Below are 20,829 nucleotides of genomic sequence, written 5' to 3' on the forward strand. Positions count from 1 at the left end.
TACTTTGGCAAAAAAATAAGAGGAGTGCTAGGTACCCCGAAAGAATACACAGAAATGATCCCGAATTTAAAAATCAATGGTCCAGATTCACTTAAAGTCAATCAGGACCATTGATTTTCAAATTCGGGGTTAAGTGAATCTGGACCATTGATTTTTAAATTCGGGGTCATTTGTGGGTACTCTTTCAGGGTACATAGAATTTTCCAAAAAATAATAGTAACTTGGCTTATTTTTTGTATTTATTTAAAACAATTCGCATTTTATAGTTTTGCATCAAATTTGAGTGAATTATTACTTCATCTTGAGAGAATAATTAGAAAACAAAAAAGTTATACTCGAATCAAAGTTTGTGAATAAAGACAAAAATAAGAAGAAGAAAAAAAGAAGACAAATTTTTACTAGTCATTGTAAGCCAAATTGCCCATTAGTACTAGTCATCACTCATTTCTAGAGTCCCGTCCAAGGATAAGGAACTTGGGGACCTTAGGGACAACATGGGTGTTGCCCCCATCCGAGCCGTCCAATTTTGACAATGGACGACTTAGATTTCAACTCGGCAATGCACGGATGGACCTCATAAACTTGTGTTTTGATTAAAACAGTAGGCCAACCAAGTAACTCCCACTATCTGAGCACAGTCAGACTTATTGACTGGCTGCACTAAAGAATCAACTAAAACAAGAACAAAGAGGTGCCTTCTCAACATATATATACAAGAAGAAGACTAATAAGAACAATAATCTAAAGACTCAGCTAAGTATTATGATGCTCCCCGCGAACGAGGAAAAACACCCTGAAGAAGACGACGACGATGATGTCAAGAAACGATAAAATTGGATGATCCTATTCTTTCCATTTTGGAAACATTCGTTCAATAATGGCAAAAAATAATTTCCCAATTCACAGATTAGCCCGGTTCTGGTATTCAGAATTAAATTTACATTGTCTTGAGAACTGTCACCCCAAAACCAATGCCCAGAAAAGTAGCAATAGCAATGCCGAAGATGCCAGCAAGAATACCCGGAACGACTAAAGAAGTCCATCCTTTGGCCGTGGCCATTCCACAAGCCGTTGTAGGGCCTCCAACATTGGCATTCGATGCCAAAAGCAACAACTTCAGGTCAAAGCAGAACAGTTTTCCCAATCCGAGGATCACAGCAAGATGAACCGCGATCTGAACAAGAGCAAATGTGAATATACTAGGGGCAGTGTAGATGACATTCCATATGTTCCCACTCGCACCCACCACAGTGAAAAATACCTGTCATTCAAAAACAAGTCAGCTCAACAGTTTCACAAGGAAACTAACAAGAATATAATGGTAAATCTTTCCTGGTAAGAAACAAACTTGCCTGCATCAGAATAAGAGCCATAGCTTCACCAGAAGGAGCAAGGTGACCAAATTGTGATGGAAATGCAGTTGCCAGAACAACAACAATTGCTGTAATGGCCGGAAGGCTTCCTCCTTGAATCCCAAGATATTTCGTGAATGAAGTGCCAAGCTTGCAGATAATAAAGGCTACAGCAATGGCCGTAGCAGTCTGCAGCACAGGAAGCTTGTTGCTAGTTTCAAGCTCCATGTTTGATCCATCATCTGTGAAAGTTCCAGTATATTGCAGGCTATCAGATTATTGTTTGCCGCCATAAGCTCTTTCTAACCATGGGAATGCAAATTTAACTTTTACAAAGAGCTTTATAGTTTACACACCCTTCGTTGATGTTGAAGGCTCCGGAGGTATTTTGGAAGCCAGTGCAAACAATGTGGTAAAATAGACTGCACAAATAACATTATCTGCAGCTAGTCCTGCAGCTAAAACTGAAGGAGAGACGCCAAGTGCTCCAGCAACGGCGACATAATTGACAGCTGTGCATGATTGAAAAACAGAAACTTCATCAGTCACTATTAGTACAATCTTGGAAATGGAAATTACAAGCATGAAAGATATCGCGACGACATATAGCATGTTAAGCTGGTAAAATAGAGAAACCCCAGACAAAGTAGTCTTCACAGTGGCCAAATAGAAAACGTCCAAACCAGTAAGGTTTGTAAATTGGATTCTATTAACCTGTATGAGAGCAAGCCAGGTATTGGCATGGGTAAAGGAGAGAGCCAATATGATTTCATAGTTCAACTTCAAACCATAGGCGCAGTGAAGTCGGTTATTATTAGATAATTCAACACAAAACGCCCTGGTTATAAGCAAAATGAGGGATCTAGAAGATAAATATTATTGCTCGCCAGCACTCGTCTACAACACTGACAACTTTTAGTGGGGAAATCCAATATTATACTTCAGGCAATTATGTATTTCACAAGATCCTAATTACAATCCATGATTCACTCTCCAAACAAACATCGAGTGCATATTCCAATCTCAAAGGAATGTAACCAAAGATACTGGAGAAGAGACTCCACATCAAACAGCACACAAAGATTACATTCTCTCTTTGGGTTACAAACCTACTTAATAAGTGCAAGAAAACAAGAAAAGGTGCAAGAAGCTCATTGAAAAGGTAGCAAACAATCACTATTTGCTACAAAGTACCTCCACCAATGTGTCTACCCATGAGCGCTGCCGCTATCTTCCAACTATCTTGACCAAGGGAACGCATTGGCACCAGGAAGTAAGCAACGACAGTTCCAATAGTTGTCGCAACTGTTGTAGTACAAGAAAATAAGAAGCATTTGTCAAGGAAATAGAGCAGATAATTTGGAAGGCTGAAGTTCGCTACATGATCTTCCTTTAAAAAACAAAATTCAACAGTCTCGTATGACTTCCCAAGCCTAATATGTAGAGTTACAGCTCCTTAGCTACAAAATCAACAATTAACTTATAACCACAGCACATGCTGTGTTTGAAATTATCAGGCTGCGTTGCAACATTAATCCCTGCCAGGATCATTCTACATGATAATCCTATCATGACTAAGAGAGACAGATGGATCCGTAGCTGACGGACAAGGTTGGTAATACGGTCCACAATCAAAACATCGTAAATTCAGATGAAACATCACAAAATAGGTTAGCAATTATATGGAAACTAATCACTCTTTTTTTTTTTGGGCACATTGCTGGTTTCCCAAAATGTAACAATTTGGCCTTGGAACAGCGAGTAGTGCAGTTTTAGGCCTAATGTGGGCGTGCCAGGACTGGATTGCAGTCCAACTTCGTGTTAAGGCCTGAATGCCTCAAATCTGACTTCTTCTAGTGCGATTGTGTACAACTTAAGGGGTGAGGCCGTATGTGGTTCGTGGTTTGCCTTTACAGGATAAGGACTTAAAATTTTCCAACCGTTGTTGAAAATGGAAAGAAAAAGAAACAAGGTGCGATGAAATTAAAAGAACTTCATTAACGGTTTAACGAAGTTGGTACAAGGAAATAAAACATCAACTAGGCATGGCTAGTGTGATGAAAGATAAAGACATTTGCTGGAAATGTAAAGATAATTGAAATGTAATTTGGATAAGCCATGGGCTTGTTTGTGCTGGGACCCTTTCTAAGGCCTTCAATTCTGGTATTTATAGGCAAAGTTCCAGGCCTTGAGCTGCTTCCACTTGCCTTTATACATGGCTGCCATGTGCCCCAAGCCTTGCTCCTTACTCCAAACCTTTGGCTGCATTTTCAGGCTTGACAGCAACTTTTTCAAGCTTGAAATTGCCTCTTTTTGCATAGATACTTGCTAAAAGGAGATTTTGGGGACCTTTTAAGGCTAAAAGTTGAAACTTTTCTATCAAAGAGAAGACTTTTCAGCCACTTTTCGTCCCTTGTGGGACCTTGGAGGCTCTAAGTTGGTTCCTTATGTGAGAAGATTCAAGACAAGGCATTTTTGGAACTTGTGCCCTCTTTTCTCGTGTAACAAAGGCCAAACAAGCCTAAATGAGCTGCTTGTAAGCTACTTGTGTAGGCCTGATTGAGCTGCTTGCTAGAGAGAACCTTTTAGGCCTTTGAGCTGCTTGTGAGCAGCTTGCTTCCCGAGCATGACTAAGCAGCTTATAACCTTTTTGACTTCTTCATTTTCAGGCTGAATAAATCCGAAAAAATTGGGTCAGACCTCAAAAACGAATCTTGGCCTTATTGGACTAAATAGGCCTGAAAAACTAGTCCGAGCTTTAATTAATTGGGCCAAGGCCTGAACCTAATCTGTGCTTTAACTCAATTGGGCCAAATAAGCCTAAGAATGGGCCTAGATCTGAAAACTAATTTGGGCTTTAACTAATTAGGCCATGCTCCAAATATTAATGCGGCCCATAAATCCTTTTCAACCCTTTTGTAGCCCACTATAAATTCGACCAAAGGCCTAAATCAATTGAGGCTCAAAATGTTATTTTGGGCCACTAATCCATTAACAAATTTTTTTTTAGAATTTGGCCAAAAATAGGTGTAAACACACATACACTCGAGGACTCGAGGTGAATGAACGCGCCCATTTGGCAACATCGTACTTTTCTCAGTACAGAGGCCAACCAAATTATCAATCCCACTATCAAAAAACACTGAGTACTTTAAAAAAAAAAAACTTTTAATTTGCAACAATGGAAAACGTTACTTGATCCAAGCAGGAAAGCCAAGAGCAGAGTCCCCGTGGACTGAATGACTCGGCGCAAGTCGGCTCGAAACAACAGCAAGGGAACGGCCATGGGGAGCAGAAACTCCAACACGATAGCGTATGCCGGCGCTTGACTCGACAAAATCCCCAAATTACTCGCTGCTAGTCCCACCAAAGTGCTCACTAATGCGCCACTAAGTGTGCTCCCAATCTTTGTCTTCTCCGACCTTGACATAAAACGCAATATATCAGAGATAAAATAATTCGTTCCAGGATTTTAGCTGAAAATGAAAAAAAAAAAAAAAAAAAAGATTTTCACCAGATACCAAAGGCGCCAATGGCAAAGAGAGCGGTCCAGTTGCCCCATTGATCGGTGGGAGAAACGAGAGGGAAACTCAGCTGCGATCGGACCGTGACGGATCGAATCGAGTTGGGGTTTTGGTGGAAAACGAGAGGCGATGGTGTGATGGCTTGATCTTTGGTACGCAACGGAAAAGGTTGGGGTTTTGAAGTGATCGTCGGTAGTGCGGAGGCGTTGTGGCGGGAACAGAAGCACGGGCGTTGCGTCGACGGCAGCGGAGAAGTACGGGTGGGGTGGAGAATCAGAGACGTGGACGCCATTTTCCCGGCGATCTCAGCTGGAGGAGAAGAGATGACAGTCAGTGCCGGCCTGGATAACAAGGTCACCTTGGGTGAGTGACTTGGGATTACATTTTTTTTTTTTTCGTTGCCCCATGACGGAGGGTTTCCCAAGTCCAAAGGTCCTGTGGGCTTACCTGGGGCCGGCTCTGACGACAGTTCGCCCGGAAATCGGAAAGACTCTCTACTTTTGAATGAAGGAAGAAAAGTGTGAATTCAGTCTACGTGTTGGCAGCCAATTTGGTTCTGGTTCTGTTCCCCATTGAGGCAGCCTCTGTCATTTGGTTGTCGTCGGGGAGAAATTGTATTTTTTAGTGCGGGGTGGGTACTACATGATGCCCACTTGGTGCATTCAGACCGTCCAAATACTTTTGAACGGTCCGGATTTTAAAAAGGAATTTCTCCGAAAAAATTAAACTCTTCTTTGAAAAAAATTGTTTAAAATTCAGACCGTCTAAAATACTTTTGGACTGCTTGAATGCATGAGCGGGCACCAGATAAAATATAACCACTTGGCACTGAAAAACTTATGGTCGTTGTTGGGAGTATAGTATTCACTATTCAGTGGTCCCAAAACTTTAGGGCTTGATTGAAACCTCGAAAAGGGAAAGGAAAGGATAAGAGAGGAAAGGAAGTGGGGAGGAAAATTGTTCGTTTTTATTGTTATTTTCCTTCTTTTTTTTCCTCCCAAAACAAACAAGAGAAAGCAAATTATGAAATTCGGAGAGAAATCATAACGTTGAGTTATCATTCCTAGAGTTTCTTACCCTGGTCACTTCTCTACACAACTGGGGCAAACAAGTTGTGTACAGAAGTTGTTAGCATTCCTAGAGTTTCTTTCATACCGTGGAAAGGAATGGCATAACGGTGCAACGACTACTTACTCTCTCATAATCGCTAGTATAACACAAGTTGCGAGAGGAAACAGACTTGAGGAACTCCGAGCAATATTGCTCCCTGACTTCATTGTTAGGTTCGGAATATCTGTGAATTCTTCTAGTTTGGTTTGATTTGTTTTGTTGCTCGGAGCCTCTTTGCGGAGTTTGCTTTGCTGATGCGCGCTTTCTCTAGCTACCATAAATAACTCATGACAAGGATATATAAGAAGGTACTGGTTCTGACTTCTGAGGTTGTTATATATCCTTTTTCTTTTACATGGCCTCTTTCTCTCACACACGCGCACATCGACCCACACGCAAGGAAACTAAGAGTTATTGCACTCTTCGAAGCTGTCTCAATGCATGTTTTCTTATTATAGTGATTTCATGCTTTGATCTTTTATGATTAATGAAATTTTCTTCGCTGTAAAAAGAAAAAAGAAACTAAGACCGGTATTATTTTGCAATCATATGTGCGGAGATTTTTTTCAACAGAGATTGTTTCCCTTGATTTTTTGCGAGTCTATGACTGGCGACATGTAGAGTAGCTAACTGGTTTGGTATTGCTAGTTCACAAATATTTTCATGCATAATTTGGATTGGTGAAATTTTAGGCTATAGTAGGAAAATAACTCATGAGATTGATGAGAGGCACGTTATTCACTATACAGTCATATTTCTCTCCTCTTTCCGTAGGTTCTTACGACTGAATACAATACTCCAATATACGACATTACGACTCATAGATCTCACGGTTTATCTCCATGTTGCACGATCGGTGGAAGGTGGGGGTGTCAAAATGATATCTTTTCGTTCAAGACTAAATGTCACACCTCTTACTTAGATGAAAGAAATGTCTCTCTAAGAGCAACTTTACCAGCTGAGGTTAAATAGATTTATAGCCATTTTAGCTCATCAAAGTAGGACAAATAACCCTACACCAGAGTAGCTAAACAAAGAGCAAAAATAAATTTGTGAACAGTGCTTCGGCACTTTTGGCTTACAACTGTTCATCAAGTATGTGATATACAACATTATTTTCTCTCTCCATCCCTCTCTCCTCTCTCCATCCCTCTCTCTTTCTATTTCTTCTTTTTTTTTTTAAACTGTACTTTGTTGTATTATTTGGGAAAGAAAAAAGTATATTTTAATAAAGAATAGGTTAAATAAATAGTACTGGTGTAGTGTTAAAAGGAATATGAGTATGTAAAATAAAAAATATACACTGTTCACAAAGTTTTTTACCTAATTATTGATAAACTTGCTCTAATGAAGTATTTTTCCACTCAAAGCTAAAAGTCACCTCCGTAAGCTCTGTTAGATAAAAGACATGTATCTCTGACAAAATCTATCATTTTGTGTTTGAAAACTAAACAAAAGTTCTAACAATGACTACAAGAGATCGACAAGCAGTTTTAAAATTGTTTACACCCTATTTTGGCAAATTTCTTAACCGTCGAGGAAGTTGTGCCGAGATAAGAACACATGGCAGTTTTTTACCAAATTCTAACCTGTTGAGGATATGACGGTCAATTAAAGACACGTGGCAAAAGTTGAAGAAAGGGAAAAAGAAGTCTGAATCAAGATAAAGGCAGTTGAGTCGAGAAGGTTGGAAAAGAAGACATCTAGACAAATAACTATCTTATCCAGTCATTTACTTCTTGCACTTAGGGTTAGGTCTGTAGTTTAAGTTCTGTCGATTGTACACTATTGGTGAATAATAGAGTTCTTTGTTATGTACACTATTTGGTGAATAATAGAGTTCTTTGTTATGGGAAAGCCTACACTACACATCCTTTATTTGAGTTTGTATTATATGTACCTTCAAAATTTTATGAATTATAGAGAAAATGTTACGGTATTGCTAGAAAGTTACGAATCGTATAAAGGTTACGAGATACACTAAAATATTATGAATCATAATGAAAATGTTACGAATTGTATCGCTGAAAGGTTATGCATTCTCGAACAAAAGTTACGAAACACACTAAAATGTTATGAATGAACTATAAAATAGATGCACATAGTACACCTTTTTAAGGGGTGTGTATTGTAGTCTTTCCCCTTTGGTTATTCTTCACCCTTAGATTTGTTTCCAGAAAAGTCGTGAAATATGGCAAGAAACCAAAACTCCACTCGCTAACACCCACGTTCCAGTACTTCAAAGTCCGACAAGAAACCAAACTCCACTCACTAACACCCACATTCCACCCACATTCCAGTACTTCAAAATCAAAGTCTTTCGACACTCGACCGAGTAAAATTTAGGGTAAACAGAAACCCAACGTTCTTTTTAGCTTTTGGAGCATCTGGAGAGTGGAGAAGGACTCATCGGGAAATCTTGCCCCCCACCCCGCATCAAAAGCTGAAGCTCATTGATTCGAAATGTAGGTTATCTGCCTCACTGGATGAGCAAATTGCTGCAACTTGTTGCCTCATCATCGTTGGGCCGCTAACAAGAACCCCCATGCTAGATCCTTCACGCACTCGTAGATATTCTGCATTTGGGAAATAAAAAAAATGACCTCCTTCAGCTACCCAATAGTCAGATAGTTGGCGATGAGATAAATAGTAATTCTATTGCCTATTCAAATAAGGAAAACTGGAATGAATGACGAGTGTATCTTACTCTTGAAATCAGGCCTTTCACCATAATGCACCGTTGTATTTTGAAAAAGGGACTGATGAGGAAAACTTTCCAAATCTCTCTTCGAATTGTAGAGCCATTGACCTGGTCTCGGTATTCCCTTTGGCTTTGGCCTATCCAAGCTGTGAATCTGCGTCATTTTCTTGGCATTCTGTTTTTCGTGCCAAATAAAAGCTGCTGTTGCGGTCATAGCTATGGAGAGACATATGAAAAACATGCTTAGAGCATTTTTTTCCGTGTATGAAAATCTCGTGCTAGTGTTGTTATCAACCGGGTAAACGTAGTATCTTGCAAGAATGCCAAAGAACAGAAGGAATGTGAAAAATGAGGATGAAATTATAGCTCCATGCCAAAGCCAGGTGTTTGAGCCTAAACTTGCAGAAACTGGTGCATCCGTGGCACTGGGCAAGAACCATACGGTTTGGCAGAGCTTTTGGTCATCTGGAATGGGTTCTTTCTCTCTTGTTACATATGCCTCAATCCGCAAGGGCAATTGAGTAATGTCGTAGTTGGCGGAGACTGGGAGGAGGAGATCTAGCATGGTGAGATCCACAGATTTCTTGAAAGTCGTAATTAGGAGAACCTGTTTTGTCTTGCAACTTCTTCTGCTTGCGTAAAAGAGGAGCTCGCGAATAATGGAGAAAAAAGGAGTGATGCCACTTCCTCCGCTTATCATCACTAGTGTGTCATGCCTGCATGGCATATTACTTCCTCAATTATAGGTATATATGACATGCATCTAACCAGGTATTGAAGCTTGCATGGTAAAATAGGAAGTGACTAATACTTTAGCCTAATTTACATTGTTGATAGGTCAAATTGGTGAAATGTATGTTTTTAAAACTTACTGTAGAAGTTAGAAAATAGGTTTGAATCTCGGTGTTTGTCCCTCCAAGTTGGAACTCTAGTTATTGCGTAATTTTGTCTGTTAGATTCTGCTATTGAAAATCTTCTCAAAATCTTTAGTGCTGTGCTTGAATCTAGTCTTTTTTTTTGGTAAGTATTGAATCTAGTCCTATTTTTCTCATTTTTTTTCCCGTATCTATTTCTTTCCCTCTATAAATCTGTCAAGAAGTTCATAATCCATATACAGCCTTACATCCAAACTTTGGGAATCCTTCATTGTATTTTCTCACAACTTACCTGAAGAAATGAATTGATGCAGGTCCGTAAGGTCCTTCAACAGAGACCTCAAGGCGCTCCAATGGGATAGGCTGAGAAAGTTTTTGGTACAGTGACTCAGTCCAGCTTCCTTCACACTTTATGAGGACACTTAACCTGTCAGGATCGGTATTGTTGTTGGAGGTGACGGTAAAAGGATGCCATTGAAGCTTGGAGATTCCCGGCAGGTTAATGAACATGATACTTGTTGGATTATATCTCAACCCTGACACCAGAATGGATAGAATAAGACCATTAATCACGCCAGGAAGTTACCATCTCAAAAATTCCACTTTTCATGTTCCTAATTCACTTCCTCCGTTCCCTTTTGTTTGCTCATTCTCTATTCTGGACATTTGAAAAAATCCACTGCATATTGTAATTTCTTTGTCTTAAGAAGATTTTAAAAAGCTTAAAATCTACACGAGCCCGCTAAAACATAAATACATTTTGTTTGTTGAGCCTGCTAATAGGCGCGTTGATTTCTGGAGTGTATCTTTTATCCTGGAAGTTGAATTGGATCCTTTGAAACAGGCTTATTTCATAATCCTATAACAATTTTGAACTATGAATTTACCTAGGCATTTAGAGAAGTTGAGCTCCACGGCTTTACAAGGCAAAATACGGGCAGAAACTAAGCGGACCTTCCGCTGGGATTGCAAGAAGCGTAAATACCGATCAACCAAGAAGAGGTAGAAACCAGGAAGCGTGATGCAGAAGTAGGAGAAGCCCACATGAAAAACGTAGAAGACCATGAGGGGAATATAGAGATAGTGAGTGTAGAAGAAGACCTCAAAAAACTTGCGCCTGATGCGGGGGAAGGTTGTGGCCCACATGGCTAATCCAACGACCATAGCTATTTCTCCTGCCAGATTAGAGATCCCAGTTTCCCCCCATTCGAGCATCTGCATACCACAAAATTTGTGTGAATCCTTTGTTTTCTATTCGTTTAGAGATTTTTTGGAAAATTTTCATAACTGTACTTTCGGATGACAAGTTTCCCTGTGTTTTGGAAAATTTGTCAGCCTATCAATTCCAGCAGCATGGTAGAATTTCTCTGCATTCTTTCGTTTTGTTTTGGTTCCGTTTCTGTTTCCAAGGAAACGGAACCAACGAGCTCAGTGTTTCTTGAAAGGCAGGTTGTTTCAGATTCTTTTTCTTTTGATAAACAGTTTTGGTAACTATTTGCCGAACAATATATTTTTCTGTCTTTCAAAAGTAATCAGAAGCCAAAGCGAATATTTGCTCAGATGGAGAAGTGGTGTACCTGGGAAATTTGGTTCGTACTTGCCCAGAAGATGATAAAATATAAGCTGTGTGCTGAGAAGAGAGCCAGAGTAATATGCCCGAGCCAAATGTGGTACTTGATGCTCGACTCCGACGTAAGGCCAAGCAGCCGCAAGAGCGAAGAACTTCTGGTCACCGGAAAGAAGACAAAAGCCAGACAAGCATTTCCTGCATGGCCTAGCGTTAGCCCTGCAATCTCCATTTTTGCTTTCCATCTGTCAAAAAATCATCAAGATTTCCCAATTGGGGTCCACTTCAATTTGCTCTTCAATCAAATACGAGGTACTACCGAAGTAAGTAAAAAAAAAGAAGAAGGCGGCATAACCCAGGGAAGACTCTCCCATAGGCTACACCTTTGGAGAGTCTCCCTTGGTTGTGCTGCGCGCAGTAGCCCCACACACCACACAGGGGTTAAGTTCAGAGTATGCAGTTGCCAGGGATCAAACCTATGCGCAAAGCCTTGGTATGTTTAAACCGAAACTTGCGGCCCGATCCTTGACCAACTGCACTACACCCATCGACAGATCGGTACAGAAACGGACCACAGAAACTGCATAGGTACACATGACATGAGTCGTATGCATTTTTTGTGGCCGGTTTTGTAGCCGATCGCTTTGGCAGTAGAATAACTCTGTATCAAGAGAGTAAAGGATAGTCGATTCAAATCAAGGAGGTGTTCTTACAGGTTGGCTCCCATCGGGAAATCGGGTTGTCTGGTGACGTCTCCGAAGAACATGTGTACATAGGCAGAGAATGACCAGCAAAGGAGAAGTATGAATGCAGACAGAAAGAACAGTTCTGTCCTAGAAACAATCCCCAGTGGTCCCTTCACGAAGATTGGCCTTTTCCATTTTGCTAAATAAGAATTCTTGGCAAAGCTATTATGAACAAGAAAAGGAACTTCAGTGTAATGGGTAAGCAATACCATCCTTCAAGCCCAAAAAATAAAAAGACCCTTCAGGGGTGTTGTAGTTGCGGAAGTGTGCGCTCTACAGTGGTGTAGTATGGGATTGGGAGATGTTACCAAGCATTCAACAGTGGTGCCGAGCGGCTGATCTGGCCGTTTATCTCGGTATGGACGGCTCAAATCAAATCCGAGCGCAAAAAAATATGAATTGTCTGTTGCACGGATTAAGATTCGAGCTGTTGATTGCCTATATGAACGGCTGGATTGGCCGCTCGGCACCACTGCCAAGCTCCCTATAGCACTACCATGGGGTTTTGTCCTAATTTAAGATTATTTTCAGATATCAACAAGGCTATTTGTTCAGGCAATTGAAATTAAAAACTAGTAATTCGCCCAAATAAATGTTACTTCTAACTACATAGTATTATATACTAGCATCAAGCCCGTGCAGCCGTGCCGTGCTATGCACGGAAATCGCTACACGTGAGATAAAAATAAAATATTTACCTATAGAATACGTTTTTATTTTTAGAGACACATATTATGACACACAAAAAATTGGAGCCCCAACATATAATCGGAGCCGTTCAATTTGTTTAAAACATATTTTTAAGAGCTTTTGTAAAAATCAAATTAACTCATTCTGATATCGATAAGGGTTTGATCTATTCATTTAGTTTTTATTTTCTCAAATTTAGAAAAAAACATCCATCAAACCCTTGCTGATATCCAAATGAGTAGATTTTCTTAGGGAACTCTGAAACATATTTTAAACAAATTGAATGGTTTTGATCATTTGCGTGAGACTCTAAAATGGGTTTCACACAAGAAGTGTCAAAATATGTGTCCCCATTATATACACATGTACCTACTTTTCATATAGGAATATTTAGATCTTTCTGGTCGCATGGTTGATTTTAAGTATTATTGATTGGGCAGCACTCTCCAAATTACTAACTGGACTCTAAAAGGAAGTGCCAAAATTAACTCCATATAGAAATTGATTTTGCACATCTCTTTTAAAGTGCGATGAATAATTTGGAGGGTGCAAAAATCAATTCTATTACTTATTGGGTTTGATTGATTTGAAGCAACATTTTTCTTCAACCAATTTAAAAAGAAAATATAAAAACCTACGAAGAGGCCTTTTTTTGTCTTTAAAAGAATCCATTTTTTGGAAACCCACTACGAGTACTGACGAGGAGAGCATTGATAAGGGACCGACGGTGTGTATGGCCCACTTTAGGATCCCATAGATAATCCAAATCGTTTATTAATTTTAAAATAATTTATTGAGTAACTCTTCAAAAAAATCAGCTCAAATGGATATGTGTAAGTGGTTGATTCAATTTCTAAGTTTCGATTCAAAATTTAGGATCTTGAATTCTGAATCGAAACTTAGAAATTGAATCAACCACGTACATATATTCAATTGAGCTGATTTTTTGCAAGGCAACTAAAGAAATTATTTTAAATTAATAAACGGTTTTGAATTATCCGTGCGAGACCCAAAAACAGGCCCCACATGCCGTTGCTACCCCATCAATACTCTCCTCATCGGTACCACTAGCGTTTTCGCAATATTTTACTTGAAAGATGCTGACAATTTTTTGCCAACTTTTAGTATTATCAAAATTGCGGGCGATCGCAAACCATTGGGGTTTGTTTAGTTGGTCAGGACTCTTGCATCTCGTTAAGAGGTCAGGAGTTCGAATCTCTCCACCTGCGTACAAGTTTTCTTCACTCATAAGAGTTTTCCCTTAAATTTTTGTTTTGTTCTCTATGATGAGCTTATTTCTTAGACTCTTGTATTGGTATGTTTTCTATCAATTGAAAAAAGAAAAAAATTCATAACGAAAGTGAGTAGTACTGAGATTAGTTATACCCTGTTTGGCTAATCTAGATGGGCCGGACGAGGTAATATACTAATATAAGGGACCACGCGACAAATACCGTACATGTGGGTCCCCATGTGCCCCTAATAGACCAAGAAATCAATCTTGCGGCTTCTAAACGATACGTTTGAGATTCGAGTCTATGGAGAGATCAGTAACAGCTGCACACCCAACACTCAAGGTTTTTAACTTTTTTTTGTTGTTGGAATTTACTACTGAGGTATTAAAATTTTATATTAGAATCTTTTTTGACGTTGTGCTCAATACGTTAATTATGAGCACCAATCGTCCAACTTAATTTATTATAATTGCACATCTAATAAATTTGCTCAAACAAAGTCCACGCTCGTAACGATAAAATCTAAATGATGAAAGAGAAAGGAATGATCTATTGGCATAATATATACATTGCCTACAGTATAAATGGATTGACTTAGTATAACATTAACTACTTATAATATTTTCTTTGTTTAATTTATGAAATTATGGTCAAATCTCTCTAAAGAGAGTTGAACTATGTTGTAAATCTATCTATTTTTTTTTTTTTAATGGTTGATCCTCAAGATTTTCTAAGCGAATCTTTATTGACTTGAACAATTAATTTTTATTTGGATTGAGGAGTACAACAAATTAATATTCTTGCCATATAATTCTGATAATCGTGACAAAACAAGAAGAACATTTCTAAAAAAAGGTGTATGCCAACATATTCGCCTCAATTTCCCTCGTAAGGAATCAAGGACAACTCACGCGAACAGTTTGATACTGCACGTCTCAAAATATGATCAAACTCATGAGGACAACTGAAATCTTAATTATGTGCATGTTTTTGTAGTTTTCGATCGCACTATACATACTGTCGTATGAGATCTTGTATATGAATTATTGGTTAAGAAAGCAATAGTAAAAAAAAGTACTTTTTGAGCCGCCACTGAGAGAGATGTCATGCTTGTTAACCCATTAACTCCCCACTGATGCACATAAATGTTGACCAAAAAATTTGTGCTTGGTAACTTGTTTAGCTTTTCGCCGGATTATGTATTTGTATTGACAAAAAAATCGGAAAAATATAAAAACTATGAACCGACAAAGATTTAGAAAAATAAACAAAAAAACGTTTCTGTTAATTTAGGGCAAAACCAAACCTCACAAAATCATTACTTTCAGGACAATCGCATACGGTCAAATGGATAATTTTTCACCTCACTACGGATCCCATATTACCCGCTATAAATTGAAAATTCGATCATAACCCCAAGTACTACGGAAATACCATTAAATTTGCGCATATATATACTTAGAATTCGACGTAAAATACCTCCCATTGTTGTGACCAACGTCTGTCTTTCCTACATCGAGGTACAAAAATCCCAGAACACTAATTGCTAGGAGGGGGAATGAGTAAAGAATAAAGTTTGCACCTGCACAGTTGAAGAAGAGAAACAATAACTACCAGATAGAAAAAAGAAAAAGTGAATCCTCTTCGGTATAGCTGTCCCGGACCAACATGAAGTTGTCTCATAAGTGTGAATTCCACAAAAATATATTCCCGAGAAGATACTACTCTTGAATTGTTGTATCATCAAAATAATGTTGGACGTACTGGTCGGAATAGTTACCGGAGAGGAGCCATAGTTAAAATGAAAACAAACAAATGAAGAAATCTAACCTTGTTCTCCCTTAGCATAAATATCAGGCAAATAGAGTAGCCCATATGTGTTAACGGGCATTATTATCCAAATCATCATGTACCCAAGAAAAAGCACCATTATCAATAGCATTAGGGCTACTCGTATTATCTCCATCCCTTCATTACGAAATTCTCTTTTTTCCGGTGCTGAATAATCCATCCCTAATTTTTCCGTTTTGATGATCAGCGAATCCATCTCCACGTCGGTCCATTCGTTATGAGTTTTTCTTTTTTCCACCGAATCCATCCCTCTCTCTCTCAATCTCTCTCCCCCTCTGTGTGTGACGGAGAAGGCCAGGCCTCGTAGAGTTTATATAGGAAGAATCAAATTTACATATGATATTATATAGTAACACACAGCTACTTCTCGTAGAAAAAATCTTTGATCGTGAGCGTCATGTATCTAAGACTTGTGAATTTTTTGGAATTTTTAAGGGTGGCATCCAGTTTAATTAATGTCGACTATGATGTAAGTAATACTTAAAATCTATTCCGAACATTAGTTATCTTATGTAAAAAAATGGTTAGCCACATAATTTTTTGCGAACCTTTCAGCCTTCACCAAAAAAAAAAAAAAAAAAGATTTATGTATTAATGGGGCAACCCTTAAGTAGAAGGGTTGAATACCCTCTCATAGGTAAAAATGTCTCAATCTTTTTAGCTTCGTTTGTGGAAAAGATTGTGATGAAGCAGATATATATAGGCTATGTTTGCTAGCACTTATAATATAACTTATTTAGCTTATATGCTTAAAAAAAAGCTAATAAAAAGATGTTATGCTACTAATTATGAATAATCACTTATTTGACTTTTATAGCTTGTTCTAAGTTGTTACAATACATAAATGGACAAAAGAATATTTAAAGTGAATAAGGACAATCTAGATATTTTGTTTATAAAAAGCTAGTATTTGACTGGCTTAATATTCAAGAAAACATTTTAAACTTTTCTTCAACTTATTAAAAGTTATAACAAACACATGAATTTATAACTTCTTTTAATTTGATTAAGCGAATAATCTAAAAAGCTATAAACGGGGCCATAAAACAATTTTATTCCATCCTAAATAATCTAAGTTGTTAGATCGGCCATTTATTTTTAAGTACAAAAAATGAGGTATGCAATTGAGATGAAAAAAGAAAAAGAAAAACTATGATCAACCTAAGAAGCTCATAATCTCTTTACACTTTTTTTTTTTTTGGTACGTCGGAAATTCAATTAACTAAAAAAGTAAGGTCCACAGCAGAGTCGTAACAAAGATAAATGATAGAATAGACCGAGGTAAGGCCAAAGAGCACTAATCTAAAATAGTTTAGTACTGTATCTGCGTTATTAGAGCTTACAGTAAATTAATTAATTACTTGTTCCTCCTTCCCTTTTAGAAAACTGAACTCTGTTTTGGACTTATACCAAATACAGTACTAAACTATTTTTCTTCCAAGAAAATCTGAGACTAAATTTGTACGAGAAAATTAAACTTTTTTAAGCGATATCTTTTATTGAACTGAAATTCTCTATATACGTAGAAAAATCAACAGAAAGTGTAAGAAACAAAGGTAATGGAAGTAGTAATTGACTAATGCTAATTAGCATGATTCTTACGACTTATCGGAAGACAACTGGTGGGCAAAAGTGGTAATTAATCAAGCCTGGAGGGGAGCACAGGAAAATCTTAAAACCATGGATATGGTGTTTTTGTACCATCAGTAGTGACCGATCACTAGAATAGGAAAACCCCAATTGTTATCCCTAATTTACAAATTAGTTGTCTGAATAGAACAAAAGTTTGAATAATCCAACTTGGGGTAGTTATAATACCAAAATTGTTTTTATTAGTGCCAAAAACTTCAGCTCATAAATGTTTTGTACACTGCATATGGTACAAAGCCCCTTTTGTGCAACACGAGCGAGGGATTTGGGTTTTTTTTTTTTTTGGAGGGGGGGGGGAGGGGCGTGGATGGGTGTGGTGGTGGTGGGTGTGTGTGTGTTTGGTGGGCACGAGACAGGGGGATTGGTGATAAGAATTGGGTCCCCCCCGATCCAAATGCAAGTGTAATCTATTGTATTTTATTAAGAGTTTTTAAAAAATAAGTACTTATTTGTAATTTTCAATTTATGGACTTCTTGAAATATTTTTTTGTACAATATGAATTTTATTTGATAGATTTCGATGTGATCTTTTAAAAAATTAGTTTCGTACATACATTATTTTTAAGTTTAAAAATTGCAAATAAGTATTTATTTTTTAAAATTAACCCATAGCGGAATAGGGCCTAGCCTGTGATTTGCAAAAAGTCTACCCCACCGCTCTGTTTCATCGCTCCCCCACCTTAGTGCTCTATCTTACTCTTCGTTTCGACAATCAATGGTCCGAATTTTAAAAAGCTCTTTCAGGGAAGACTTTTTTCAAAACCCGGATCGTTTTGGACGGCAAGATTGAGAGCGGAGGGAGAAAGGTGAATGAGAGCGATGGGAGGTATACTTTTTGTGTGATTTGTTGCATGGTCGATATGCCACTACCTAGTGCATCACATAAGAGGATCACATTAGGGCCGGGGGACTTCACATGAGAGAGTATTCGGTCTTGTGGCACCGATGTAGCCGCAGTACAAGGTGTTAAGAATTTTTGTTTATCAAAACCCAATGGTCGATGTGCCGGCCACTACCTAGTGCATTACATCAGAGGATCACATTAGGGCCGGGGGACTTCACATGAGAGAGTATTCGGTCTTGTGGCACCGATGTAGCCGCAGTACAAGGTGTTAAGGATTTTTGTTTATCGAAACCCAATGGTCGATGTGCCACTACCTAGTGCATCACATCGGAGGATCACATGAGGGGGACTTCACATGAGAGAGTATCCGGTCTTGTGGCACTGATGTAGCCGCAGTACAAGGTGTTGACGGTTTTTAATTTGTTTATCGAAACCATATGGTCGTAATAACTTGGTCTAGAAATTTTAACTTTGTGCCACTTGTTTTGGCATGTTTTTATTAGTTAACAATCTTAATTAGTCTTTTATTTTTGCTTGTAAAAAAAATCATTACTTTCATTAGTCTTTTATTTTTACTTTCTAAAATTTTTCCTTGTTGGCAAGAATCTTCTATATCCTACGGGCATATCAAAAATATATTTCATTGAATAAAATTATAGAGTCTTTCTCTCTTTTTCTTGTGGATTTTGAGATGCGCTCCTGGATTCGAGTGTTTGTCTCATTTACAATTGATAGCTATATATCTAGTCCCACAAAATATATATGCTGATCATCCTGATTAATTTCTGGTAGTATGACTATTTACCTAGCTAAATTCAGTGGCTACGAGTATTTTGAAGATATATTAGAGCGATTGAATTCTGAACATTGAAGATTTCTTCGAGTACATATATGAGAATTCTAGCTGAAAAAGAGTGGAGATATTTGTTGTTAAAACTCATAATAGGTCAACCAGTGTTACGATGGTTGTTAGATTCACAATCTTCAATGTACTGAAAGGACAAGCATCGTAGTCATAGAATTAAGAAAAAGAGTGTGTGGATTTTCGTCGGAGGCAGAAAATCGATATCGATGTTGGTGATCAAGTCGTTAAGGACCAAAATAATTTTTAAAAGGGTGTGGTCAATTGTTACGTTGCCAGCATCATGTGATGACATGGTCAACCCATCGTTTTGATTGGTCGGCCAACACAATCAAGAGAACAAAATCAACCCGAAGTTTAATTTGTTGATTTTCTTGGAGTGGTTAGAATATTGGATTCCGAAATACTCATTTAGTGGCTATGCCATTGCAAATACACTATTCTGTGAGATACTTTGAAAGGGAATCAAGTCGTCAAACTATCCAAAGTATCTATTTATTTGACATGGGAGATGGCAGATTCTTAACGATCGAGAACTCGATAATGAATTTCTCTTGAAAAAAAGGAGACTAACGAGTTCTATTGGCCGGCTAGCTAACTGGACTTATTCATTAGATACATACAAAAGTTAGAGTTTATAATTATTCTTATTGCGCATTGGTAATGGTTGGAATAAAAATTTGAACCGCATAATTAAACCCTATTCCAATCTAACCATATCTTCAACGCACACTTGCTATCGGTCACCCACTAGGATCAAACCTTGCTGGTTGGTCCTTGCGGGGCTAAAAACTAATACGGTTGAAGATATGGTTAGATTGCAACGGGAATTTTCTTTATTACAGTAGCAACTAGATTTTTGGTTTCGCAGGTACTGCCATCATCACTTCAAATTAACTCTATTAAGCTCATCAACCTGATACTCTCTTCTCTAAATCCATCATTACATCTCTTTGATGATGGATTTTTGGATTCACTCTATCTTATCAAGATCTGCTTTTCGATCGATTTGCCTTATGTATATGTACGGTTGTTGTGTCGTCAAAGAGTCTATCGGTATTGATTTTTTTTTTTTTTTTGGCATCGATCGATTAGATATGGTTTGTAATTAAATAAATAACTTCAACAAAACTAGACATAGTAAACGCATGTATAATTGCTAGAATTATATAAATTTATAAAAAACGAATGGTAAGAAACTATAACAAGGTAATATGAGGGATCAGAGGGGAAGGAGCACGTATCATGGCCTAGCTCTATCGAAAGTATTAAATATATTTTTTTAAAATGGATTAGAAAGCAATATTAGGTGTGAAATAAATAAAAAAAAATCTAATCTCCTCTAACTCTATCGAAAGTATTAAATATTTTTTTAATACATTGATATCAACTTTAGACCAAACAAAATGAAAATATACAAGATACTAAAATTTAATTGCCGTCGATCACATTTTTTTTTTTATTTTATAAAATCGTTGCATAATAATTTATAATATGTGGTACATCTTGTCAAATCTTTATTACCATACAATTAATCATTCATTATCTCTTTTTTTCGCTCTGGCCAAATAATTATCTAAACATATATAAGGCATTGGGGAATGCCATTCATCAAAGTCGGCCCTGTTTCGTTAAGATTTCTTATTTTTTAAGTACTTATTTTCTATTTTATGAGACAATTCATTCTTTCACAATACATCTCACATTAATTCAAAAACGTACTTATTTGAAAAATAAGTACTTATTTCCCTTAGCGAAACGGGAGTAATATTGCAAACTAGAAATCAGTAAGTAAGAAATTAATTATGCAACGACAAATTTT

At 37.7% G+C, this 20,829-nt stretch overlaps 2 protein-coding genes across 2 annotated transcripts; both read right to left on the reverse strand.

The window, feature by feature from the left end:
* Window positions 1-820: 820 nt before the first annotated feature.
* Window positions 821-5,467, reverse strand: LOC131319647 (uncharacterized). The gene is made up of 6 exons (XM_058350009.1): window positions 4,867-5,467; window positions 4,548-4,774; window positions 2,547-2,657; window positions 1,709-1,864; window positions 1,353-1,594; window positions 821-1,261 (listed from the first exon to the last, which is right to left on the reverse strand). Exons 1-6 carry the CDS (start codon window positions 5,166-5,168, stop codon window positions 938-940), a joined length of 1,362 nt encoding a protein of 453 aa, XP_058205992.1. The 5' UTR covers window positions 5,169-5,467; the 3' UTR covers window positions 821-937.
* A 2,680-nt stretch (window positions 5,468-8,147) lies between these two features.
* Window positions 8,148-15,811, reverse strand: LOC131321318 (ferric reduction oxidase 2-like). The gene is made up of 8 exons (XM_058352314.1): window positions 15,631-15,811; window positions 15,280-15,382; window positions 11,843-12,037; window positions 11,140-11,374; window positions 10,450-10,777; window positions 9,855-10,098; window positions 8,694-9,403; window positions 8,148-8,562 (listed from the first exon to the last, which is right to left on the reverse strand). Exons 1-8 carry the CDS (start codon window positions 15,809-15,811, stop codon window positions 8,423-8,425), a joined length of 2,136 nt encoding a protein of 711 aa, XP_058208297.1. The 3' UTR covers window positions 8,148-8,422.
* Between the last annotated feature and the right edge of the window lie 5,018 nt (window positions 15,812-20,829).

The sequence above is a fragment of the Rhododendron vialii genome, chromosome 3a (genome assembly GCF_030253575.1).
Source record: "Rhododendron vialii isolate Sample 1 chromosome 3a, ASM3025357v1".
NCBI lineage: Eukaryota > Viridiplantae > Streptophyta > Magnoliopsida > Ericales > Ericaceae > Rhododendron > Rhododendron vialii.

Coding starts and splice junctions, on each gene's coding strand:
- LOC131319647 (XM_058350009.1), bottom strand. CDS start 5,168: ATGGCGTCCACGTCTCTGATTCTCCACCCCACCCGTACTTCTCCGCTG. Junction 4,775..4,866: donor ATTGGCGCCTTTGGTATCTG/GTGAAAATCTTT, acceptor TTTTATGTCAAG/GTCGGAGAAGACAAAGATTG. Junction 1,262..1,352: donor TGGCTCTTATTCTGATGCAG/GCAAGTTTGTTT, acceptor TTTGAATGACAG/GTATTTTTCACTGTGGTGGG.
- LOC131321318 (XM_058352314.1), bottom strand. CDS start 15,811: ATGGATTATTCAGCACCGGAAAAAAGAGAATTTCGTAATGAAGGGATG. Junction 12,038..15,279: donor GTTGGTCACAACAATGGGAG/GTATTTTACGTC, acceptor TGTTCATAATAG/CTTTGCCAAGAATTCTTATT. Junction 10,778..11,139: donor GTACGAACCAAATTTCCCAG/GTACACCACTTC, acceptor TGTGGTATGCAG/ATGCTCGAATGGGGGGAAAC.